The 18,738-nt window shown below is 62.6% G+C and overlaps 3 protein-coding genes across 14 annotated transcripts in view; 1 reads left to right on the top strand and 2 right to left on the bottom strand.

Annotated features, from left to right (window-relative positions):
- STK11 (serine/threonine kinase 11) overlaps window positions 1-9,640 on the top strand; it is a 19,435-nt gene extending 9,795 nt beyond the window's left edge. Inside the window, exons 2-11 of one of the 7 annotated variants that reach the window (XR_002341711.1) lie at window positions 527-610; window positions 1,562-1,651; window positions 2,344-2,476; window positions 2,551-2,687; window positions 3,645-3,772; window positions 5,068-5,125; window positions 5,272-5,465; window positions 7,530-7,748; window positions 8,189-8,403; window positions 8,598-9,636. Coding sequence is in view for 3 of the 7 variants with exons in the window: in XM_021084263.1 (XP_020939922.1) it covers window positions 527-610; window positions 1,562-1,651; window positions 2,344-2,476; window positions 2,551-2,687; window positions 3,645-3,772; window positions 5,068-5,125; window positions 5,272-5,465; window positions 7,530-7,732 (1,027 nt within the window). In the remaining 4 variants the exon portion in view is untranslated. Of the gene's footprint in view, window positions 1-526; window positions 611-1,561; window positions 1,652-2,343; window positions 2,477-2,550; window positions 2,688-3,644; window positions 3,773-5,067; window positions 5,126-5,271; window positions 7,444-7,529; window positions 7,749-8,188; window positions 8,404-8,515 lie in introns of those variants that run through there. The other 6 variants (XR_002341712.1, XR_002341714.1, XR_002341713.1 and 3 more) reach the window with 6 other exon arrangements.
- Window positions 9,110-18,738, bottom strand: CBARP (CACN beta subunit associated regulatory protein). 6 transcript variants are annotated; one of them, XM_021084258.1, is made up of 11 exons: window positions 17,870-18,738; window positions 16,008-16,110; window positions 15,778-15,923; window positions 15,466-15,530; window positions 14,994-15,138; window positions 14,695-14,866; window positions 14,364-14,501; window positions 13,850-14,042; window positions 12,415-12,598; window positions 12,210-12,309; window positions 11,381-11,478 (listed from the first exon to the last, which is right to left on the bottom strand). In XM_021084258.1, exons 1-10 carry the CDS (start codon window positions 18,355-18,357, stop codon window positions 12,258-12,260), a joined length of 1,686 nt encoding a protein of 561 aa, XP_020939917.1. In that variant the 5' UTR covers window positions 18,358-18,738; the 3' UTR covers window positions 11,381-11,478; window positions 12,210-12,257. The 6 variants fall into 6 exon arrangements, 4 of the variants coding, with proteins under 4 accessions (XP_020939917.1, XP_020939918.1, XP_020939914.1 ...); XM_021084259.1 differs by having other exon boundaries at window positions 15,778-15,920; window positions 17,870-18,737; XR_002341709.1 differs by lacking the exon at window positions 12,210-12,309 and having other exon boundaries at window positions 9,110-11,478; window positions 12,415-13,083; window positions 17,870-18,737.
- On the bottom strand, window positions 9,117-11,434 carry LOC110259376 (voltage-dependent calcium channel beta subunit-associated regulatory protein-like). Its single transcript, XM_021084267.1, has one exon. The coding sequence runs from the start codon at window positions 11,400-11,402 to the stop codon at window positions 10,425-10,427; it is 978 nt and encodes a 325-aa protein (XP_020939926.1). The 5' UTR covers window positions 11,403-11,434; the 3' UTR covers window positions 9,117-10,424.

The following is an 18,738-nucleotide window of genomic DNA, read 5'->3' as shown; positions in this document are numbered from 1 at the left end:
CCAGACTCTGTTGGAAGAGATGAAGTGTCAGGAGGCCATCTGCAGAGGGGACCGCACAGGGCTGGGAATGTGGTCATGGTCATGGTCACAGGTGGCTGACTTGGTCGGATGCCACAGAATCCATTCTTTGGGGCTGCTCTCCCCAGGCCTCTTTCTGAAGCAGCGGAGGTCTCTGGGCTCTTGAAAGGGAGTCCTCCTGGAGATGCCCCAACAGTGCCTGGGTGCTGGGGGGCAGGCTCGACCTGGGTTTGCTGTGGGACCTTGCTGTAATGCCTGCTCCCACGTGTTCTCCCTGCTGTCCTGTGCTGCCATCGCTGTGGTCTCTTAAAACAGGACCTTTAGTGAAGTGCTAAAAAAGCACCTTGAAGGCCTGGCCCTGTCGAAGCCTCTCCAGACTCCAGGAGACAGGCCAGAGTCTCAGTGTGGCTTCACTCAAGAGAGGCCACAGCAGGGGCCTCAGATACTGGTGCTTTGAGGAGGGGGGGGTGGAGGGAGGATCTGGCTGATGCCTCCATCTCCTCCTCAGGGAAATCCAACTACTGAGGAGGTTGCGGCACAAAAATGTCATCCAGCTGGTGGATGTGCTGTACAATGAGGAGAAGCAGAAGATATATCCTTTCAGGGCAGGTGTGGCTGTGGGAGTGGGCCCTTCTGTGAGCAGCCCCATCCTTGGGGCCGGGAAATGGTGAAATGAAAGTCCAACTGTCATCCTGGCTCTGCGCCTCCTCCTGGAAGTGGCTATGAGGCCGCAGCCCTCGGGCCCTCCTGTGGCCCCAGTCTCTAGAGCCGGTGTCCAGGGTCCAGAGAGGACACTTCCCCAGCTTCCATCTGGGTGACCCCATGTCTAGGGGACCTTATGGTGGGCACTCTCCCTACCTCTAGCATTTGGGTGCCACAGCCTGGTAGTTGCCCCCTCTATGGCTTGTGGCAGAGTGCATGGGGTGGAAAATGTGTCACTGCCAGGAGTGGTGCCAGGAATGGCCTCAGCCTTCATCCTTTACTCTTGGGCTGCAGGTCCTGCCGAGGGGCTGATGTCCTTCTACAGCAGTGACTGTCACAACTCCCCGGGTACAGAGTGATGGAGTCCCAGCAAGTGGCTCCTCTCCATCCAAGTCTCAGTTTGCCCCTTGATGGTGGAGATACTGCTGGGGGTCTTCGGCCTGGCCTTGGGCTCCCCATCCCTGCCTTTCTTTCCCACTGGCCTGAGACACCCAGCCACTCCCTGTCTGGCCTGGCCTGGCTGCCCCTGGCCTCCCCTGCCCTGAGCCCCCCATCTTCTTGGGCCTTCTTCCTGCAGGGCCCTTCGGAGCTGGGGGTGGGGCCTCAGCTCCTGCTTATTGTGTGAAATTGGCCAGAGGGTGCTTCCTGCAGGGCTGTTGAGGCTGAGCCCAGAGGAAGCAACCACAGAACCCACAGGTCAGCCCTGGAGGGGCAGGGTCCCCGCACGCAGCCCCGTGATCCCTCAAGGCTGTCCCAGCTCACCTTCCTGATGCAGCCTGTGCCCTGGAGAGAGGCCCGTCTGGCTGAGCATTGGCTGCGTGTGCTTTCCTTAGCACTGCACGTATATGGTGATGGAGTACTGCGTGTGTGGCATGCAGGAGATGCTGGATAGTGTGCCAGAGAAGCGCTTCCCCGTGTGTCAGGCCCACGGGTAAGCACACCCAGTTCCATCCTGCCCCTGCCACTCATGGCCCCAGGGGCATTAAAGATTCAGTCCTTTGTTGAGACAGCGTATTCTAACTGTTGGTGAAATGAAAGTCCAAGTGTGTTTTAAAACTCAGGGCTTTGGGGGCCCAGTTTGTGTTCCTATAGCCGAACCACTTTGGACTCCCTGACCTGCAGCCCCATAGCTCCTTTCCCCACCCCTTCTGGCCTGCTGCCGGAGGCTCTGGGGCCTCCTGGTCTTTTGGAAGCTCCTGACTTGCACTGCCCTGGCCGGCCCTCCTGGGGAGTCAAGCCCCAGCTCTCAGGTGCTGCAGGACCAGCTGGCATGTGGTGTGAGGGGACAGGGGTTGGTGGGCTGACCTGGGTCCCTGGCCCCAGGGAGGACTATGGGCGGTAACAGGTCTGGTCCAGGCCAGAGTGATTGGGGTAATAGCGCAGTCCCCAGGCTGCCTGGGCTGGGGAGGCACCTGGGGGCAGGTGGCCCCTGGTGGCGTGACTGCAGCCCAGGGTCTAGGAGTGTGTCAGCCTGGCCAGGGCCCTCTGGTGCCCTGATGGCTCCCACGCCATGGCCCTCTGTCTTTGGTCCCACTGGATTACTCCAGGCGGCTGTCAAGCTGAGGGTCCTGTAGGAGGGCTGAGCCCCTTGGTGGAGTGGGTCACAGAGGCCGTGTCCCACAGGTACTTCTGCCAGCTGGTGGATGGGCTGGAGTACCTGCACAGCCAGGGCATCGTGCACAAGGACATTAAGCCTGGCAACCTGCTGCTCACCACAGGTGGCACACTCAAGATCTCTGACCTGGGTGTGGCTGAGGTAGGTGCTGCCCCAGGCCCAGGTGGGGTCCTGCTCCAGAAGGCCGCTCCCTGAGGGCTTCCTCTTCGCTGCAGGCCCTGCACCCCTTTGCTGAGGATGACACCTGCCGAACGAGCCAGGGCTCCCCTGCGTTCCAGCCGCCTGAGATTGCCAATGGCCTGGACACCTTCTCTGGCTTCAAGGTGGACATCTGGTCGGCTGGGGTCACGCTGTAAGTGTGGTGGGCCTTGGACCCTCACCCTGCCCCAGGGGGTCCTCCTTTACGCAACCTGGCCCAGGCACCCTGTCTGGGCTCCAGGCTTCCATAACCTGCCCTTCCCAGTGAGTCATTCCCCAGCAGCTGATGCCCTCCAACTCTGGGGGTGGGGCACAGAGCTGGAGTCAGGAGCCCCTGTGGGTCAGAGGCCTAGTCGGGGACATGCTCCGGGACAGGCCATCCTCCTGGCCCCCACCCAGCATGGGCTGGCTCATACACCAGCTGCCTTCACTGCTGGGGGAACATCCTAATCCCTTGTGCTGAGAGGTCTGTTTTTTGTTTTTTTTTTTTTTAGGGCCACATTTGCAGCATATAGAGGTTCCCAGGCTAGGGGTGCAATCGGAGCTGCACTTGCTGGCTTGTGCCCCAGCCACAGCAACGCCAGATCTGAGTGGCGTCTGTGACCTACACCATAGCTCACAACAATACCGGATCCTTAACCCACTACGTGAGGCCAGGGATCGAACCTGCGTCCTCATGGATGCTAGTCAGATTTGTTTCTTCTGAGCCACAATGGGAACTCCTGAAAGTTCTGAAACATTATGGCCCACTGCTGCCTACCTCCCACCCAGACTCTGCCTCGTGGTCCTTCTGGCCCTTCATGGGTTATGTCCCCAAGCCTGTTGGGGGAGCGCAGGCTGCACTAAGTGGACGTGTTCCCTGGAAACCTCTGCTTGAGCTGGAGTGCATGCTGTAGCCCTCATGCAGGGCAGCCACTGACCTGGGTGTTAAAGTGTGCAGTCCAATGGCTTTCTATGTTTTTAGCCACCACCATCTAGTTGAGAACATTCCTGTCACCAAGTCTTGAGTCCCTGTAGGTGATGGTGGTTAGGGCTTCTGGACCAGGCTAGCTGCAGACTGGGGCTGCAAAACCAGCCCTCCTGACTGGCTCTGTCCTTCCGGGGGCCGCAGCTACAACATCACAACAGGACTGTACCCGTTCGAGGGGGACAACATCTACAAGCTGTTTGAGAACATCGGGAAGGGGGACTACAGCATCCCTGGGGACTGCGGACCCCCCCTCTCAGACCTGCTGAGAGGTGAGGCCCAGAGGTGTGGGAGGGTGGGCTCGGCTGGGGTGGGGTCTTCCCCACACTGTGCATGGGGCTGTAGGTGGCGGGGGGCTGAGCCTGGGAGGGATCACTGGCTCCCTTGGGTCCACCCTGTTCCCTGCAGGGAAATAGCCACCTGCCTGCCCCCCGGGGTCTCCTGCCCAGCCTTTTCTGTTGCACTTCCCCGGGCTGCGCAGCAGGTGGCACTGTGCATGCACAGCAGGGGCCCTGTCCAGGTGTGGGCGTGCTGAGGTTTGGCTGGTCAGTTTTGATGGCAGAGCACATCCACAGTGTCACCCTTGGTGACTGGTGTTGAGAGTTATCAACAGCACATCATCCTAGACTCTTCTGTCCATAGTCATTGCGTTCTGTGTAACTGACCTCACTCAGCTCACACTGGACACTTGGCCGGCACCTAGCTGTCATTGACTTAACAGCTGGGAAAGTAGATTCACGGTCCTGAATTGCTGCTGAGCTTTCTGATAACTGAGTCTTGCTGGTTCTTAGGTTTGTTGTATAAGGTGAAATGAAGCTGGGCCACCACATTTCCAGTGCTGTATCCCCTGCAGCCCCAACCCTCGCTCCCTTGGCTTGCATTGGCAGCCACTCCAGGCCCCTCCTTGGACCCAGCCCTCTCCATGCCTGAGCTCTCTGAAGGCTCTTGGGCTACCATCATCAGCCTGCCCCAGCTCCACCAAGGGCACTGCAGACAGCGAGGGTGTTCTGGGCTCTTCTCCCTCTGCCAGGCACTGCTAGTCAGTGTTTTCTCTGTTCAGAGCTCTCTCTGCTGTAGTGACATGAACGGTGGTCTGTGGCTGCCCTTGATCTCATACATGCTTGAAGCGGTTCCCAGTTGTGCCAGTGAGATGGTGGGGGCATCCATGTCTCTGTCTCCACATCCAGGCAGTGTCCGGTTGTCACTCCTGCTGGGGCCTGCAGTACTGGGCCCTCTGCCTGGAGGCCCCTCCCCTCTGCCAGGGCTGTGTACACACACACACACACGGGCACACGCACACACGACGGGCACACGCACACACACACACACACACACGACGGGCGCCCGGGCAGCAGCGTCTGCCCCTATTCATTCTCAGTCCCAGCTTCTTCAAGCCGAGTTGGGCCGCCCAGCCGTGGAGCCCTGGCCTGCTGGGGGGAGGGGGTTCCACTCACCCAGGCCACCCCCAACCCTGTACGGGCACCCATGGGCGTCCCCACCTCTCCCAAGCAGGGGAGGGGCCTCTGCCCATGCTGACCCCTGCACCCACCACCGGTCTCCCTGGCAGGAATGCTGGAATACGAGCCGGCCAAGAGGTTTTCCATACAGCAGATCCGGCAGCACAGGTAGGTCCCGGCAGACTCGTCAAGAGGCCTGGGATGTGGGGTTGCGCTGCTCAGACTCTGGCCCACCCTCCCCTTCCCTTCCTGTGTGCTTTTCTACACCGGGCTTTGGGGTGGCTCCTGGCCACCCTGACCTGCAACTTCTACAGCTGGTTCCGGAAGAAGCACCCACCAGCTGAGGAGCCAGTGCCCATCCCACCAAGCACGGACTGCAAGGACCGGTGGCGCGGCATGACGGTGGTGCCGTACTTGGAAGATTTGCACGGCTGTGCAGATGACGTGGACGACGAGCTCTTCGACATCGAGGACGACATTATCTACACTCAGGACTTCACGGTGCCTGGTGAGTCCCACAGGCTTCGGCTTCGCAGCTGGTCCTCATGTCTACCTGGCACCCCTGGGCTGACCTAGGAGGGGCCTCCCAGGGTGCCTCCTCCTCCCTACAGGAGTAGGTGGAGGCCACAGGCTTCCTCCTGCATCCCAGGCACGTGCCCCTTGGTGGGTGGTGGTGCACTTGGGGGAGGACCCCCCACACGGGCCTGAGGGTCCGGTGGCCCTCCTGGTGCTGACACACTCCTGATACGTGGCCTTCTTCCCCAGGTGGCGAGGAAGCATCTGAGGCAGGGCTTAGAGAGAGAGGCCTGCAGGAAAGCCAGTGCTCAGACCTTTCTGGAGAGGAAGCTGAGGCTAGGGCCACCGAGGAGCTCCACGTGGAGCCTGGGCCTTAGTATAGCAGTGCCCCCACCCTGCACAGCCACCATCGTAGTGTCCAGGCCGCTGCACCCCCACGGGCCCTTGGACCTTCCTGAGGTCTGAGGGAGGCTGGGCCACTGCCTCACCCCAAGGCATCCACACTTCTGTGCTGTCCCCAGACTGGTTCCCAGCATAAAGGTCTGCCCTGCTGAGTGTGTGCGACTCATGCTTGCCTCCTCCCGGCTCACTGGCAGGGCTTAGGTTTTTACTGTAGGAAGAGTTCGTGTTCAGGGTGGCCTGTTGGGTGGTGGCCCTCCAGCGAGCGGCTCCGGGGGTGTTCCGTGGGTCCCATTCCCCCCAGGACATGCTCAGAACTCGTGCCCCCTATGCCTTGTCTCAGCTCTTTCCCTGTGGGGTCCTGGGAACTGGACGTCTGGGAGGTGGCATGTATGTGTTGTGCCCAGCCTTGGAACCCTGGTCCTGGCCAGGCCACTTATGAGTCTGCGGACTCCTGGAGCCTCTGTTCCCTCAAGAGAATAGGATGGAGGAGACTGTCTGAGGCTCTAAGGCCAAGTGACACCGTGTAAGGACCCCACCAGTCCCCACACTGACCACTTGCTTCAGGTCTGTGCCAGAGGCTTGGGGCTGCCTTTCCTGGGTCGGGGAGGGCTTGTCCAGGAGTGACTCTCAGAGCCTGAGCCAGATGCCTGGCCCAGGAGTACTCCCCACCAGAAAGGGGAGAGCCCCGCACTGAGGTTAGGCGGCCACTTCTCTTTGACCTGCTTGTAGGTCAGCCAAGCTGTGCCAGGGCTAAGGCTCTTCCCACTCCGGTTCCAGTCATGTGGTCACATTCAGTGCCTGCTGCTCCTGCAGCCTCCTATATGCTGAGAGGAGGCTTCTCCCACTCACCCTCTCCCATCCTGAACTCTGAGTTCTGACCTGAAATGCTTTTTATGTGATGCCAGTAGGCTCCCAGCAAGTTCCAGAGGCCACCAAGTCAGGCTCTGGATGCCAGTGGCGGAGGTAGGGCTCTGTGTGGAGAAGAGAAGGGCTCAAAGCGGTTAAGGGCAGTCCCTGCCGATGTCCACATGAGAAGGCTGGGCAGCGCAGGCACATGGGCTCCCTGCACCCCTCCCTCTGCCCCATGCCTTGCCAGGAGCACATATCTGGGTGGGCAGCCCCAGGCCATTGGCCCTCAGATGCAATTGAGGGCTGTCTGCCTGCACAGTAGGGGTGGGACTCAGCAGGTGTTGTCTCTCCCTTTGTGCCTGGTGTGGAGAGCCAGGGTGGGCTGTTGTGGGAGAGAGGTCGGCACCCCAGCCCAAATGTACCCCCTTTGAGTCCCACAGGGTCCAGCAAGGTTTGGCCTTTGCACAGGTGAGAGAACAGAGGCTGGGGCGCAGGACCCTGTCCTTCACCATGTTCCCGCAGTGAAGGGTGAGCAGGACAGCCTGGAGCCTGCCCAAGTGCAGCCCATACCTGAACAGGCAGGTGAGCGTGGGCTGGGCCTGGGCCTGGCCCTGGCCAATTGGCTCTAAGACCAGCTCTCCCTCTGCCTGCATTAGGACCGTGATGGCAGGCCCTGGACAGGTCAGGTGGAGGAGGAGCCTGGGCCCCACTGGCTGGAGGTGACCTGGGCCTGGGCAGGTGGAGACACTGGGGGTGTGTTGGTCTGGGCCCCCCAGTCAGCACACACTCGCCCTCTCCCTCCTAGGACAGGTCCTGGAGGAGGAGGCAGGTCGGAGCGTACAGAGTCGGGGCCTGCCTAAGGCTGTATGCGTGAACGGCACCGAGTCAGTCCAGCTGAGTGCCAAGTCGAGAGCGGAGCGCCGGGCCAGCGCCACCTCCAACCCCACCCGCAAGGCCTGTTCGGCCAGCAGCAAGATCCGCCGGCTGTCAGCCTGCAAGCAGCAGTGAGGGTGGCTGCCTCCAGGTGGGACATGATGGGGACCAGCAGGACTGAGTTGGGGGCACACTGTGGGTACTGCCAGTACTTGGCTTATGTCACTGTCATGGCCACTGCCGACTATGGCCAGCTCTGCCCTTCACAGTCATCAGTCTGCTTATCACCACGGGGTCTGGGTTGGAGGTGGGGGAAGGTCACTTTTAGCGGGCTACAGGCCCTCAGTGGGGTTGGGGAGCCCATGTGCAGAAGAAGGGCCCCTTAAGATGACAGTCTGTCCTGCAAAACTGAGTGGCTCGCCCTTCCCCAGTGTGGGCTGCTCCCAGGACAGGGGGCTGCTGGCTTTGGAGGGGCTGTGTAGGGTGGGTGGGAGGTTGGGGGCTGGGAGGGGCCGTGGCTGTCATCTTGGTTGTTGCTGCCTGCTCTGCTTCCTTCTCCCACCTTTGTTTGCCCTGCCCCCATCCTGAAAGGCCCTAAAGGACTACAGGCCCCATGGCCTGCTTAGGATGTGAACAGCAGGGTGGGGGTCTGAGGCTGTAGCCTCTGTCCAGCCACATCCCCTCTCCCACGGAGCTGCCCTGGAAGTACTTCTCTGCCAGCTTCAGAACAGCCAGACACGGTAGAAACTGCTTTGGAGGGAAACCTGGTTCTGTGGAGAAAGGGCAGTGCTTAATCTCTCCAGGCAGTAAGTAATTCAGAGGGTGGTCCCTTGAGGCAGCGCAGCCCTCCCAGGCACTCCCAGCACTGTGTGACCTCCCAGCACTGTGTGACCAGGCCTTGGTTTCCCCAACCTACAGGGAGCCCACGTTGGGCCTGTTTTTTGGGATGCAGAGCCTATGTGTTGACCCAGAAGTGACCCACTTTCTGTCCTGGTCTCAGCCTATCTCCAGGAGCCCCAGCCAGGTCCTGCTCAGTCTTCCTGCCTACTGCTGGTCTGCTGCCCACCGCCCCAGGAAGGCCGACGCTGCACCCTTCGTGCTGACCGCCCCTTCAGAAGCCAGGGGGTCCTAGAGGGCTGTGGCTAGGGGCAGCAGAGACTGGAGCCCGTCCCTCCCCTGATGGCCGGTGGACACGATCTCCTGCTGACTGCAATCCTATGCTGAGCCCCCTCCCCCAGCCAGGGGAGGAGGGAGAGGGCCCGGTGTGGCCCCGAGCCAGCCTTTGCCATGCACTTTACGTTGAGACTACTGGTTCTCGCCCACCCTGACTCCTCTTTTTACTCTGCCACTCGTTAGCGCCTCCCACACCTGGTGATGTGTTCAAGCCAACCACAGCGGCAGCAGGATGGGCGTGACGACCAGGCCTGTCCACTGAGATGCATGCCTAGTGCCCAAGGGAGCCAGGCGGCTGCCTTGTTTTGTTGTTTTGGTTGGTTCCTGTTTCTTTTTTTCTTTTTTCTTTTTTTTTTTTTTAAGAAAAAATAAAACAGGTGGATTTGAGTTGTGGTCATGAGGGATGTTTGGGAATTGTGGGTGGCAGGATGTATTATCAAGTGGGTGATCAGAGTCTGAGCCTGGGGCCCTTTGTAGATCCTGTGGTGGAGGGGCTGGCCGGGGTCTGCAGGTCTTGCTGGTAGTGCCTGGTAGGGACATGGCCTTTGGCCATGTTGGATCTCTGTGCTGTCTTGGTGACCCAGCCTCCAGAAAGCTCCAGAGCCCATGGCTGCACAGTTCAGTGGCCTGGAGATCCTGATCCCTTTCCCCCCAAGGCCTCTGTGCTCTTGGATCCCATGAGAAAACTCAGAGCCAGCAAGAGTATGCAGTAAATATAATCAACCAGAAAACAAAACACAAACTCCATCACTGGATGGCACACTGACAGTGCGAAGCTTCGAAGGAAGGGACGGGGCAGGGCGACTCGGCCGCTGGCGAGGGCTGCCCCATCTTTTGGCAATAAATAAAGCTTGGGAAACTTGAAACCTTGATCGTTTGGATTTTGTGTCTGAAACAGTGGTGAGTCCTAGCGGCTCTTTGGATTGATGCAGTAGGGGCGTGCGGCCCACCCAACATGCAGAGGGCGGGCGTCGGGATGCAGACACTGGGAGGAGGGCTGGAGGGTGTATCTAGGGCTGGGGATGGCAGCAGCAGATGCGGTTATTGCTTGGAGGGGGCGCGGACTGCTGCGAGCACTCGCCGCGGTGAGGTAAACGGCTTCAAGGGGTTGGCGGCCGCGGTCTTGGGCCAACCTCCTAGCCCAGGGCGGATGCATTCTTCAAGGGTCCTCGGCACCCCGCAGTCACTGTGCTTGTGCCCTGGCGCGGACTCTGGCGCGCCTCGAGGCCCAATTGGTCCTGGGAGGGGTCTCTCTGCGCATGCGTCTAGCGCAGTTGCTGTGCATCGCCCCTCTAGGATGCAGGCGCTGCGCATGCGCTACCCATCGCCATGGGCCCGAGACGCGGCAGTGGTGTGTGCTACGCTCAGTCACCAGCTCGAGGTCGCTGTCCAGGACCAAGGGAAGCGGAACGTGGTCTTCAGGAGTCTGAAGATGAGAATCCGCCACACTCCCTCTAGTCGACCCAGCTAAATGCCCGGTATGAACTGTGTGCGTGCGCATCCTGGGGCGGCGCGGGGCGCCTGGGGCACTGCTTTGTGCGCGAGGCCCCCCAGTCCCAGCGCATGCGCACCAGGGCGTCGCGCCCCAGGTGTGTCCGGTGCCAAGGCCCCGCCCGTGCTGTATAAGCTGACGAGGTGGGCGCAGGACACAGACTTAGACGGGGCTGTGGTCGGGGGATGTGGGCGCGGCTGCGGCCAGCGCAGGGGCCACAGCGACAGGCTGGGCCAGGCGCGGCGGGAAGAGTCTGTCGTCGAGGCTGACTGCCAGCTTGTCCAGGAGAGCGCCCTGAGGCCCGGTGCACAGGCCAGAGCCTGGGCAGCCGCCGCCGGGCTCCTCCTCGATGACGGGGATGGCGAGGGCAGCTGGGTCCTCTCCTGCGCGGCCTTCTGGTGGGCAGTCGACGCTGTCCCCGCGGCGCAGGGGTGCGCGCGCAGGGCGGGGGGCGCCGGTTGGTGCCCCAGAGGGGGCTGGGGCCGCAGCTCGCGCACCAGGGTCGCTGTGTTGCCTACCCCGCTGCTGCCACTGCTTGCGCGTGTGGGGATGCACACGCGCGCGGTGGCGTGCTGCTGCAGACGGAGCATCATCGAAGTGCGGGTCATGGCGGAGGAACTCATGGAACAGTGCATCCGTCTTCTCGTCAATACTGTAGTCCCGGCGTGGGGCGCGGCGGGGCCAGGCACGCGGGCTGCGGGGTCGGGAGGGCACCTCTGGCATGGGCCCCTCGAAGCTGCCGCCTACGGTGGCCTCGTGGCCCGCGCTCGTGAAGGAGGAGCGTTTCTCTGGCGCGCTGGGAGGCCCCTCATCACCCGCACCGCGGCCCTCGATGCTGGCGTAGCCGCTGTCCATCTGCAGCAGCTTGCGGGGCCCACTTGCCTCGCTCTCCGCTGGGCGCGGTGTGGGTGGCGGTGAAGGTGGAGGGAAGGCGGGTACGGTGCCCCCGGAGCCCGAGCCCGAGCTGTCGCCGCTACGCACGGAGTCGCGGTCGTTGCCGCTGCTGCTGTGGTCTGAGGCGGTGGCTGCATGCAGCTCGAGCGAAGCGCGCAGGCTCCAGATGTCGCGGTAGATGGTCTGGGCCTGCTCCGGCCCTGCATCTCGCTCACCATCTGAGTCTTGCTGCTGCTCAGGCCCCATGCTGCTGCTGCTGCGCTCCGGGGGGGACTCGGGGCTGGATCCTCCCGCGGCGCCCACCTCCTCGGCTGCCTCTAGCCTACAAAACAGGCTGCAGCCGTCAGAAGGCTGCACAAGCCCCCGCGCCCCCTCCCCGGCCACCCTGCCTCTGGGTCCGGGAGGGTGGGCACCGGTGGGAACCCTTCAGGTTTTGTCAGACTCGCTATAAGATGGGTGTTTTGAATGCTGCCTGTCTACTTAGGAGTGGATGTGTGGGGGTAGACCCAGAGCCCTCTTGGCACCTGCTGTTTAACCAGGGCCTCTTTCAGAATATGTGACCTGAGCATTTGCTGGGATTTGGCCCCTTGCCCAGAAAGAGCTAAGACCTTAGAAGATGAGCTTCCTAAGAGTTTAGTATAGCAAAGCACTGCCTGGACCAAGCAGGGTCCCGCTCAGCCCCTACACCAGGTGACTCTGGCTGTGTTGCCTCACCCCCACCATGAGCTGATAGGAGCCTGGAAGAGGATACACAGAACTGTTAACTACCTAGACCTGGAAGTGCCCAGGAGTAGCTAGCCTCCCTTATCACTGAGGAGGGTCCAGAGCTTCAGGACAGTTGCCTTTGGGCTGGGGGAGGGGTACTGCTGGTAGAAGTGGTTACACTGTTTCCAAGTAGGGACATCCAGCCCTCAGAAGCAGGGCAGGTAGGAAGGGCCATGGGCTCCACCAGGAAGTATTGATACCCACACAGACACACACCCACTGAGGCCTGGCTTGAGCAGGCATCCTGTCTTGGGGACCCTGGGGCCCCACCCGCCCCTCTGCCCTTACCCAGTCTCCCCCTGCTTCCCTCCTGCAGTCCATGCTGGAGAGGTGGCCTCAGCGAGGCAGCCTCCGCGAGGGATGGTGGAGCCAGAGGGACACGAACCGCCTGTCCGAAGGGTGGGGAGAGCGCTCCCTGGGCCACCTATGGGGGACGGGGTGGGGCAGGGGGCCCACAGGTCCACCCCTAGCACCTCTATCTACTGAAAAATACCTGCCGAGAGCGGGGGGCGAGCTGGCAGGGCTGGTCAGAAAGGGGTGGGGGCTTGGGAAGGCCACTGCATCTCCTGCACTGGCGATGTACTGAATGAAGTCGGCCTGGGGGGCGCCCCCCTCCTCCTGCTCCATGCTCTCGCTGGCGGCCCGCTGCCGCTGGAAGTGGTGCCGCTTGGGGGAGCCTGTGTAGAAGAAGGCACGGCAGCCTGCCGGGGCCCCTCCTAGCCCTGGGCCCATCCCCTTCCCCCCCCACCACCACCCTGGGCCACGTGAGTGTGTACCCTGCTGTGCAGATGAGGAAACCAAGGCATAGAGAGCAGAAAGCCCAGGGAAGGGGTGAGCCAAAGGGCCTCCTGAGCAGCCCTGGCAGACAGGTGTGGCCGGAGCAAGGACCTGGACTGGCTACCCGGTGACAGACATGGCCTGGCTAATGTGTAGCCGGCCAAAGGAAGGCGTGAGAGAGTGAGGGCCAGGTGTGAGAGCAGAGAGGTGAAGCCCTGTCCTGCCAGCTCCAGCCCTGCCAGGGACCAAGACCCTCCCATGATAAGAGGCCTCAGTGGGAAAGCCTCGGGTGGGGATGAGAGTCACCCAGCAAACAGGTTCTGGGCGCTTCCTTGCCTCCGTTTCACTGTAATCACTCCAAGAATCACAGGCTCCTTCTGGGCTCCTGGTGGGACAAGGGGCTAAGCCCTCCCCTCCCTGGCCAGGCGCACCTCAGCCAGAATTCACCCTGCCCAGCCCTGCACCAGCCGGAGCCAGGCCCCAACAAAGGGGCTTCCTCTGCCACTGACCACACGGCTTCTCTCATCTCCAACACTGCTTGTCCCCCATCCCTGCCTCTCCAGGTACCGCCACCTCCTCCATAGGACAGCTGGCAACCCAGAGTCCTGTCTCTGCTGAGCTCCCTTGAGCCAGGCTCATTTCAGCTGTTGGTGCCCACTGGGCCAGGAGGCACCACTCCCAGTCCTTGGCGTGGGGGTTTGGAAGCCATATATCCAGGACCCCACATGGCCAGAGGGCTGCAGGATTGAAGGCATACCACGTGTAGTTGTAAATAAAGTTTAACCGGCACACAGCCATACTCTTATACGCCATCTAGGGCTGCTTTCACACTGGGGCAGCACGCAGACTTACCGCAAAGCCATAATCACACCCGGTGGTGATTTCTCATAGCAAAAGCTCCCCAATCCCCACTCTAGCCTGACAGCCCCTCGCTTTGCGGGGGCATAGTACACAGCTCGGGGTTTTCCTCCTGACCAGCCTAAGACCTGAGGCAAGATGCGGGCTGGCAGGAGGTAATGCTGGCCCACACAGGTTGGGCGCCCAGTGCCCCTCCCAGGGTGCAGAGCCTCCTGCTCCACATCCTCCTGGGCAGCACCTGCTACTGGCCCCACGCCCTTGGGCCTGGCTCCCTACCTAGGGCCACGGCTCACCTCTCGTGTCCAGGCTGGATGCCCGCTGGCTGGGCTCCAGCTTCCACTTTTTGACCTTGAAGTAGGGACTAGCCCCATCCAGGCTGGCATGGCGCCTCAGTCGGGTGAAGAACTGTAGCACGGGGCCCGCCTCCCCGGGCCCTGCCGCAGCCCCTGGCCCACCAGGCTTGGCGCTCCTGGCACCCGCCTCCAACTGGGAGGGAAAAGGGACACTCTCAGACACATAGGCCCCTCCCTGCTGCCCCAAGTGCCAGTCCAGCCCAGGCCACAGCCCTGCACTCCTGTCACCCTTCACGGGAGTGCAAAGCTCAAGCATGCCAAGCCCAGGGGCTTAGCCAGGTGCTGAGTCCCATCCCACGGCCTGGGGTGGGTCCTGACTGCACCCCATCCAGCCTCTGGGCTGCCCCGTGCATGTGCACGCCAGACCCTCCTCCTCCCAAATAGGGGATGAGGCAGGGGCCACGGGCTGACCTGTCCTGAGGTGGGACAGGGGCTGCACGCATGAGGGTCTCACCGAAGTGCCTTCCCCGGAGTCACTGGATGCTGAGGGGCTGATCTCGAAGTCAGCAGGCCCCACGGCCGAGTTGTAGGGGTCACCTGGCAGGGCGGAGCTGGGGCCCACAGAGCGGCCGGTGAGGGCCTTCCCCGGGGGCTGTGGGACAGAGCCGGGGTGGGGGAGGAAGCAGTGACAGGTCAAAGAGCACGGGTGGGTGAGGGGGTGTGCTGGACCCACCACCCATTGTACCCAGCCAGGCCCCACTCCCCATGCTGATGTGAGGGGCCCAGCCAGAGGGCGGGAAAGCTAGTACCTGTTGGGTGAGGGTGGATTCCCACCCCCGACTCACTTGGAAAATGGCGAGGCTGGCCTTGGGGGCAGCTGTGGGGTGGGGTGTGGCGGTTGCACTGGCCTCCCCCGAGTCACACTCGTGGATGGTGACGATCTTGAGGGGTGGCAGGTGCAGGTGCGTGAGGCGGGCATTCTTCAGGTGGTGGAAGTCCCCCTCCGTCAGGGTGTACCTGTGCCCAGCATGCCTGCCCGTCACCTGCTGGCCACCCCCCAGGCACAGCCCCTCCACCACCCTTTCAGGTGTGGGGGAGAGTGGGGCACCCAGCGGGATCCCCCACACTGCTCCCTACTCCGTACCGGCGGCCCTTGTCCTGTGCCTTCCGGCTCTGCTCAAACAGGGCGGCCTCGTTGAAGGACACCCGGCGGCCCGTGGAGCTGGTGGACAGGAAGCGCTCAGTCTCAGCATCCTGGCCCTGAGGATCCTCGCCCCTGAAGTCAGGGTCTGTGAGGAGAGCCAAGAGAGGGTGGGCCCCAGTGGGCCTGGCCTGGTGCCGGGTGGGCTGCGGGGGGGCCAGTGGGATAGAAGTGTGGAGGGCAGACTATCCGTCGGGATGGGACGTGGTGGGAGAGTGGCCGGGCACTTGCTCATCTGCTCACACACTCACTCACTAAGCACATGCCTGTGAGCACCTATGCGAGGACTTAAGGAAACAGAGATGAATCGGAATCGAGCCATGCCCAGTCTGGTGGGGGAGACAGACAGACACAGACAGTCAGGTGGCCCAAGGAGCAGGGACAGGCAGGGATGGGGCCTGGTAGGACGCCTCACCTTGGGTAGGGTGGGTGCCGTTGTCCAGATAAGTGGTGGTGGTCTTCTCTGCTTCCTCTGTGGCTCTGGGAGGGACAGCAGAATAGCACAGTGAGCCAGAGAACCCAAATAGCCTGCCCACAGGCAGTGTCCTGAGCTCACAGCATCCTGCTCCCTTGGACCAACCCCATTCTTCTAAGGCCCCTGTGCAGACGCACCGGGCACTGTCACTCAGAAGTGACACCAGCTTATGTACACCCAGGGCAGGCTCTCATGCTGACCTGTTCCAGCCCTGCGGGGTCCCCCCCCACGGCGGGCAGGCGCCTTGCGCACCTGTGGAGGCGCCGGTGGACCTCCCAGCAGCGCTTGCAGAGCAGTAGCGCGCCGGACAGCACCACAAGTGTGCCCCCGACAAAGAGCGCCGTCACCACCACCAGTAGCACGTAGTTGTCCAGGACTGGGTCTTCAGGCTCTGCCTGCTGAGGCAATGGGACAGGGCTGGTGGCCGTGGACTCTGATGGCTCCACCCCACCCATCCTCCCCATTCCAACCCCCTCACTCACAGTGGGTTGACCCGTAGCGTTATCCCACGTCGTGGTCAGGGCGACAGTGGCAGTGGTGGTGGTGGCTGCCGTGGCCATGGTGGCTGTGGGCTGCATTTTGAGGCTAGGAGGAGGGGCGGGGTGGGGTGGGGGCGGGGCTTTCTCAGCTGGAGCTCCTAGGTTCCCTCTCCTGCCTACCTAGAAGTGGGAGCAAGGACCCACCTAGGGCGGTGACTCACTGAGAGGTGGAGGGGAGTCCCTAGGCAGCCCCCACCCGGCTGGAATCAGACCTCCATGTCCCCATCTTTGAAAAGGGGGAGGTGGGTGCATATCAACAGCTTCCCCAGCCGGTGGGACTGGCCAGGCAAGGTGGCATCTGGCGGGAACCCTGCCCAGAAAAAGGAAGGCACCCCTGCTAGGAATGGGGAAACTGAGGCGGTCAGCTCACTCCCGCCAAACCCCAGGGGCCCTGCCTGCCCCACCAGGGAAGCGGGAGGGACTGTCTAGATCTCCGGAGACCGTCCTAGAACGGCAGGGACTTGGGTCCTTCCTGGAGCTGTCCCGCCTCGGGGAGGGTGCAGAGGGACTGAGCACAGGGACTCTCGGGTCACGGCTCTTGGAGGTAAAGGTCCCCCTCCGCCGACTGCCAGTGGGCGTGAAAAGGCCAAAGAAGGCGCATCTGTTCCCAACTCTCAAGAATCTGGTTCCTATGGCGACTGAGAGCAGGCCGAGCCGGGGGGTGGGGTGGGGGGGCGGGTTGCCAGGGAGCACTGGGGAGGGGAGGGGGCGCGGGGGAGGGAGGCCTCCTGCAGGGGCGGCTGGAGCCAGCCCCGGGCGGCAAGATGGCTGCTGCCTTCAGTGCCCGGCCCGGCCGCGCGCCCCCGCCGCACCTCTCCCCGCCCGAGCCCGTCGGTCTCCATCTCTGCCTGGTGCTGAGGGCACCGGGGCCAGGAGGGTCTCAGCACTCGGGAAAGGGACTGCCTGGAAATTGCACCTGACTGCCCTCCCCAACGCACGGCTCCTCCCGGCGGGAAGGACTGGTGGCCGTGCTCTGGAATCTCAGAGAACCGAGTCTGGGGCCTGGAAGACCAGCAGCCCCGAGTGGGCACGGTGCGTGGCCCTTACCCACAAGAAAGGGAACGCCTGTGCACAGGTTCCAGCAACCCCCACCCCCCACCCCCGGGTTTTAACGCCAGTCGACAGCGGGTAAAACTGAGGCCCAGAGAAGGGGAGAGTCCGGGTGAAAGCCAGGTGTCCTCGGCACTTCGGGTTAGAGTGGCCGCGGATCCCCTGCGTCCTCAGGGGAGGGGGCGTCTAAATGTAGGTCGGGAAATGAGTTCAGGATGGAGGGGGAGGGGGCAGATGCACACGAACGATGACAGTAGACCAGGAAAAATGGCACGAGGCCGCGGGGGAAGGGAGGTGGACTCCTAGTGGGTAGGAGGGAGCAGAAGCCTAGGGTGGAGGTTGCCCACGGGCCAGTCCCTAAAGTTCCGCCGAGCCTCGGCTCCCGATCGGACTCGTTATTGCGCCCCCGACCAGCCCCGGGGAAGGGGGTGGATTGCGGAAAGATGCAGAGCCGACTCCAAGCACATCTCAACCTCGGGCTAAGCCAGGAGGAGGAAACGCCATGGCCCTGGCCGAATCCCACTCAGGGAAACTGAGGCTGAGGGAGGGCGTGAGCACGGGTCCTTCTCCAGGCCGCCGAAGGGAGGGTGCAGAACCCTCCCCGTTGACCCTCACGCCGGCCCCGGCTCCTCAGCTCCCTGCCTCCCGCCTCGCTGCCTCGCGGGAAAGGACCAGTGGTCTCTAGCCAGGGCGGGCCGCGCGGCTTCGGCCTGCCCCCCGCCCACCCCGGTGCAGCCCCAGGCCCGCGCGCCTACCTCAGCGCCGGGGCGCGCGGCCCATGGGCGGCAGGCAGGCGGCTGCGCGGCGCTCCCGGCTGGCTCCGACGCTCGGTAGCCGCGGAGCAAGCGGAGAATTTATGAATGGAAAGCGCGGCGCGCGGGGGAGGCAGACGCGAGAGGTGGGGCCGCACACGTGACTGCGTTGGCGACGAGCCCGCTCTGACCCGCTCGGTGTCGCCGAGTCCCCGGCCGGCCACCCCCCCACCGCGCTGGCCGAGGAGTCTGTCTTGCTCAGAGCTGGCCACAGCCTCCCCTTCCCTTCCGGCGGGGGCGGGGGGGGCGGAGCCTGCGCTCCCGGGCGCCCCCACCCCACGCGGAGCCGCCCTCTCCCCAGGCAGCCGAATCTCCGCCCCCGGCCCCTGCCACAAGACTCCCCGACCCATCCTTAGAGCCCGGGGCGGAGACCAATAGGGTTTTGGCCCTAAGGCGCACAACTCCCCACAGCTCAAAGTCCTGGGGTGCATAGACTCTCCGTCCCTCGCCTGCCCCAATTCGGAAGTCTCCGTGTGCCCATCCTAGAGGCTCCCTTACATGCTGGTGGCAGCGTCGGGGATCACCATGCACCTTGCTTGCCAAAGGTTTACAGACCACAACCCCTGCTGAGTGCCACCAAGGCCTGCCCAGTGCCAGGTAACAACAGGACTGCAGAAACTCCATGCCTGGTCAACTGCTCCTTTTCAGACAATCGTGCTTCTCGTCCTAGATGCTAAGGCCACCAGCCTGGTCATAAGGAGTCCAGCCCAGCAAGCCTGGCCCTGTGTTGGACACAACACCATGGCACCCCTTTATCCAGTGAAAGCCCAAGGCCCAGTCCAACGTCAGGGCCTTTGCAGGTACAGGGGCAG

The sequence above is a fragment of the Sus scrofa genome, chromosome 2 (genome assembly GCF_000003025.6).
Source record: "Sus scrofa isolate TJ Tabasco breed Duroc chromosome 2, Sscrofa11.1, whole genome shotgun sequence".
Lineage (NCBI taxonomy): Eukaryota > Metazoa > Chordata > Mammalia > Artiodactyla > Suidae > Sus > Sus scrofa.
This window is presented reverse-complemented; position numbering and strand designations above follow the sequence as displayed.

Excerpts from the sequence above, each read along its gene's own strand:
- LOC110259376 (XM_021084267.1), bottom strand. The coding sequence starts at position 11,402 with ATGGGGCCTGAGCAGCAGCAAGACTCAGATGGTGAGCGAGATGCAGGG.
- CBARP (XM_021084255.1), bottom strand. The coding sequence starts at position 18,357 with ATGCACCCCAGGACTTTGAGCTGTGGGGAGTTGTGCGCCTTAGGGCCA. Across the intron at positions 15,924-16,007 it reads ACGCTACGGGTCAACCCACT|CAGGCAGAGCCTGAAGACCC; the intron begins GTGAGTGAGGGG and ends CCATTGCCTCAG. Across the intron at positions 15,531-15,777 it reads GTCCACCGGCGCCTCCACAG|AGCCACAGAGGAAGCAGAGA; the intron begins GTGCGCAAGGCG and ends TGTCCCTCCCAG.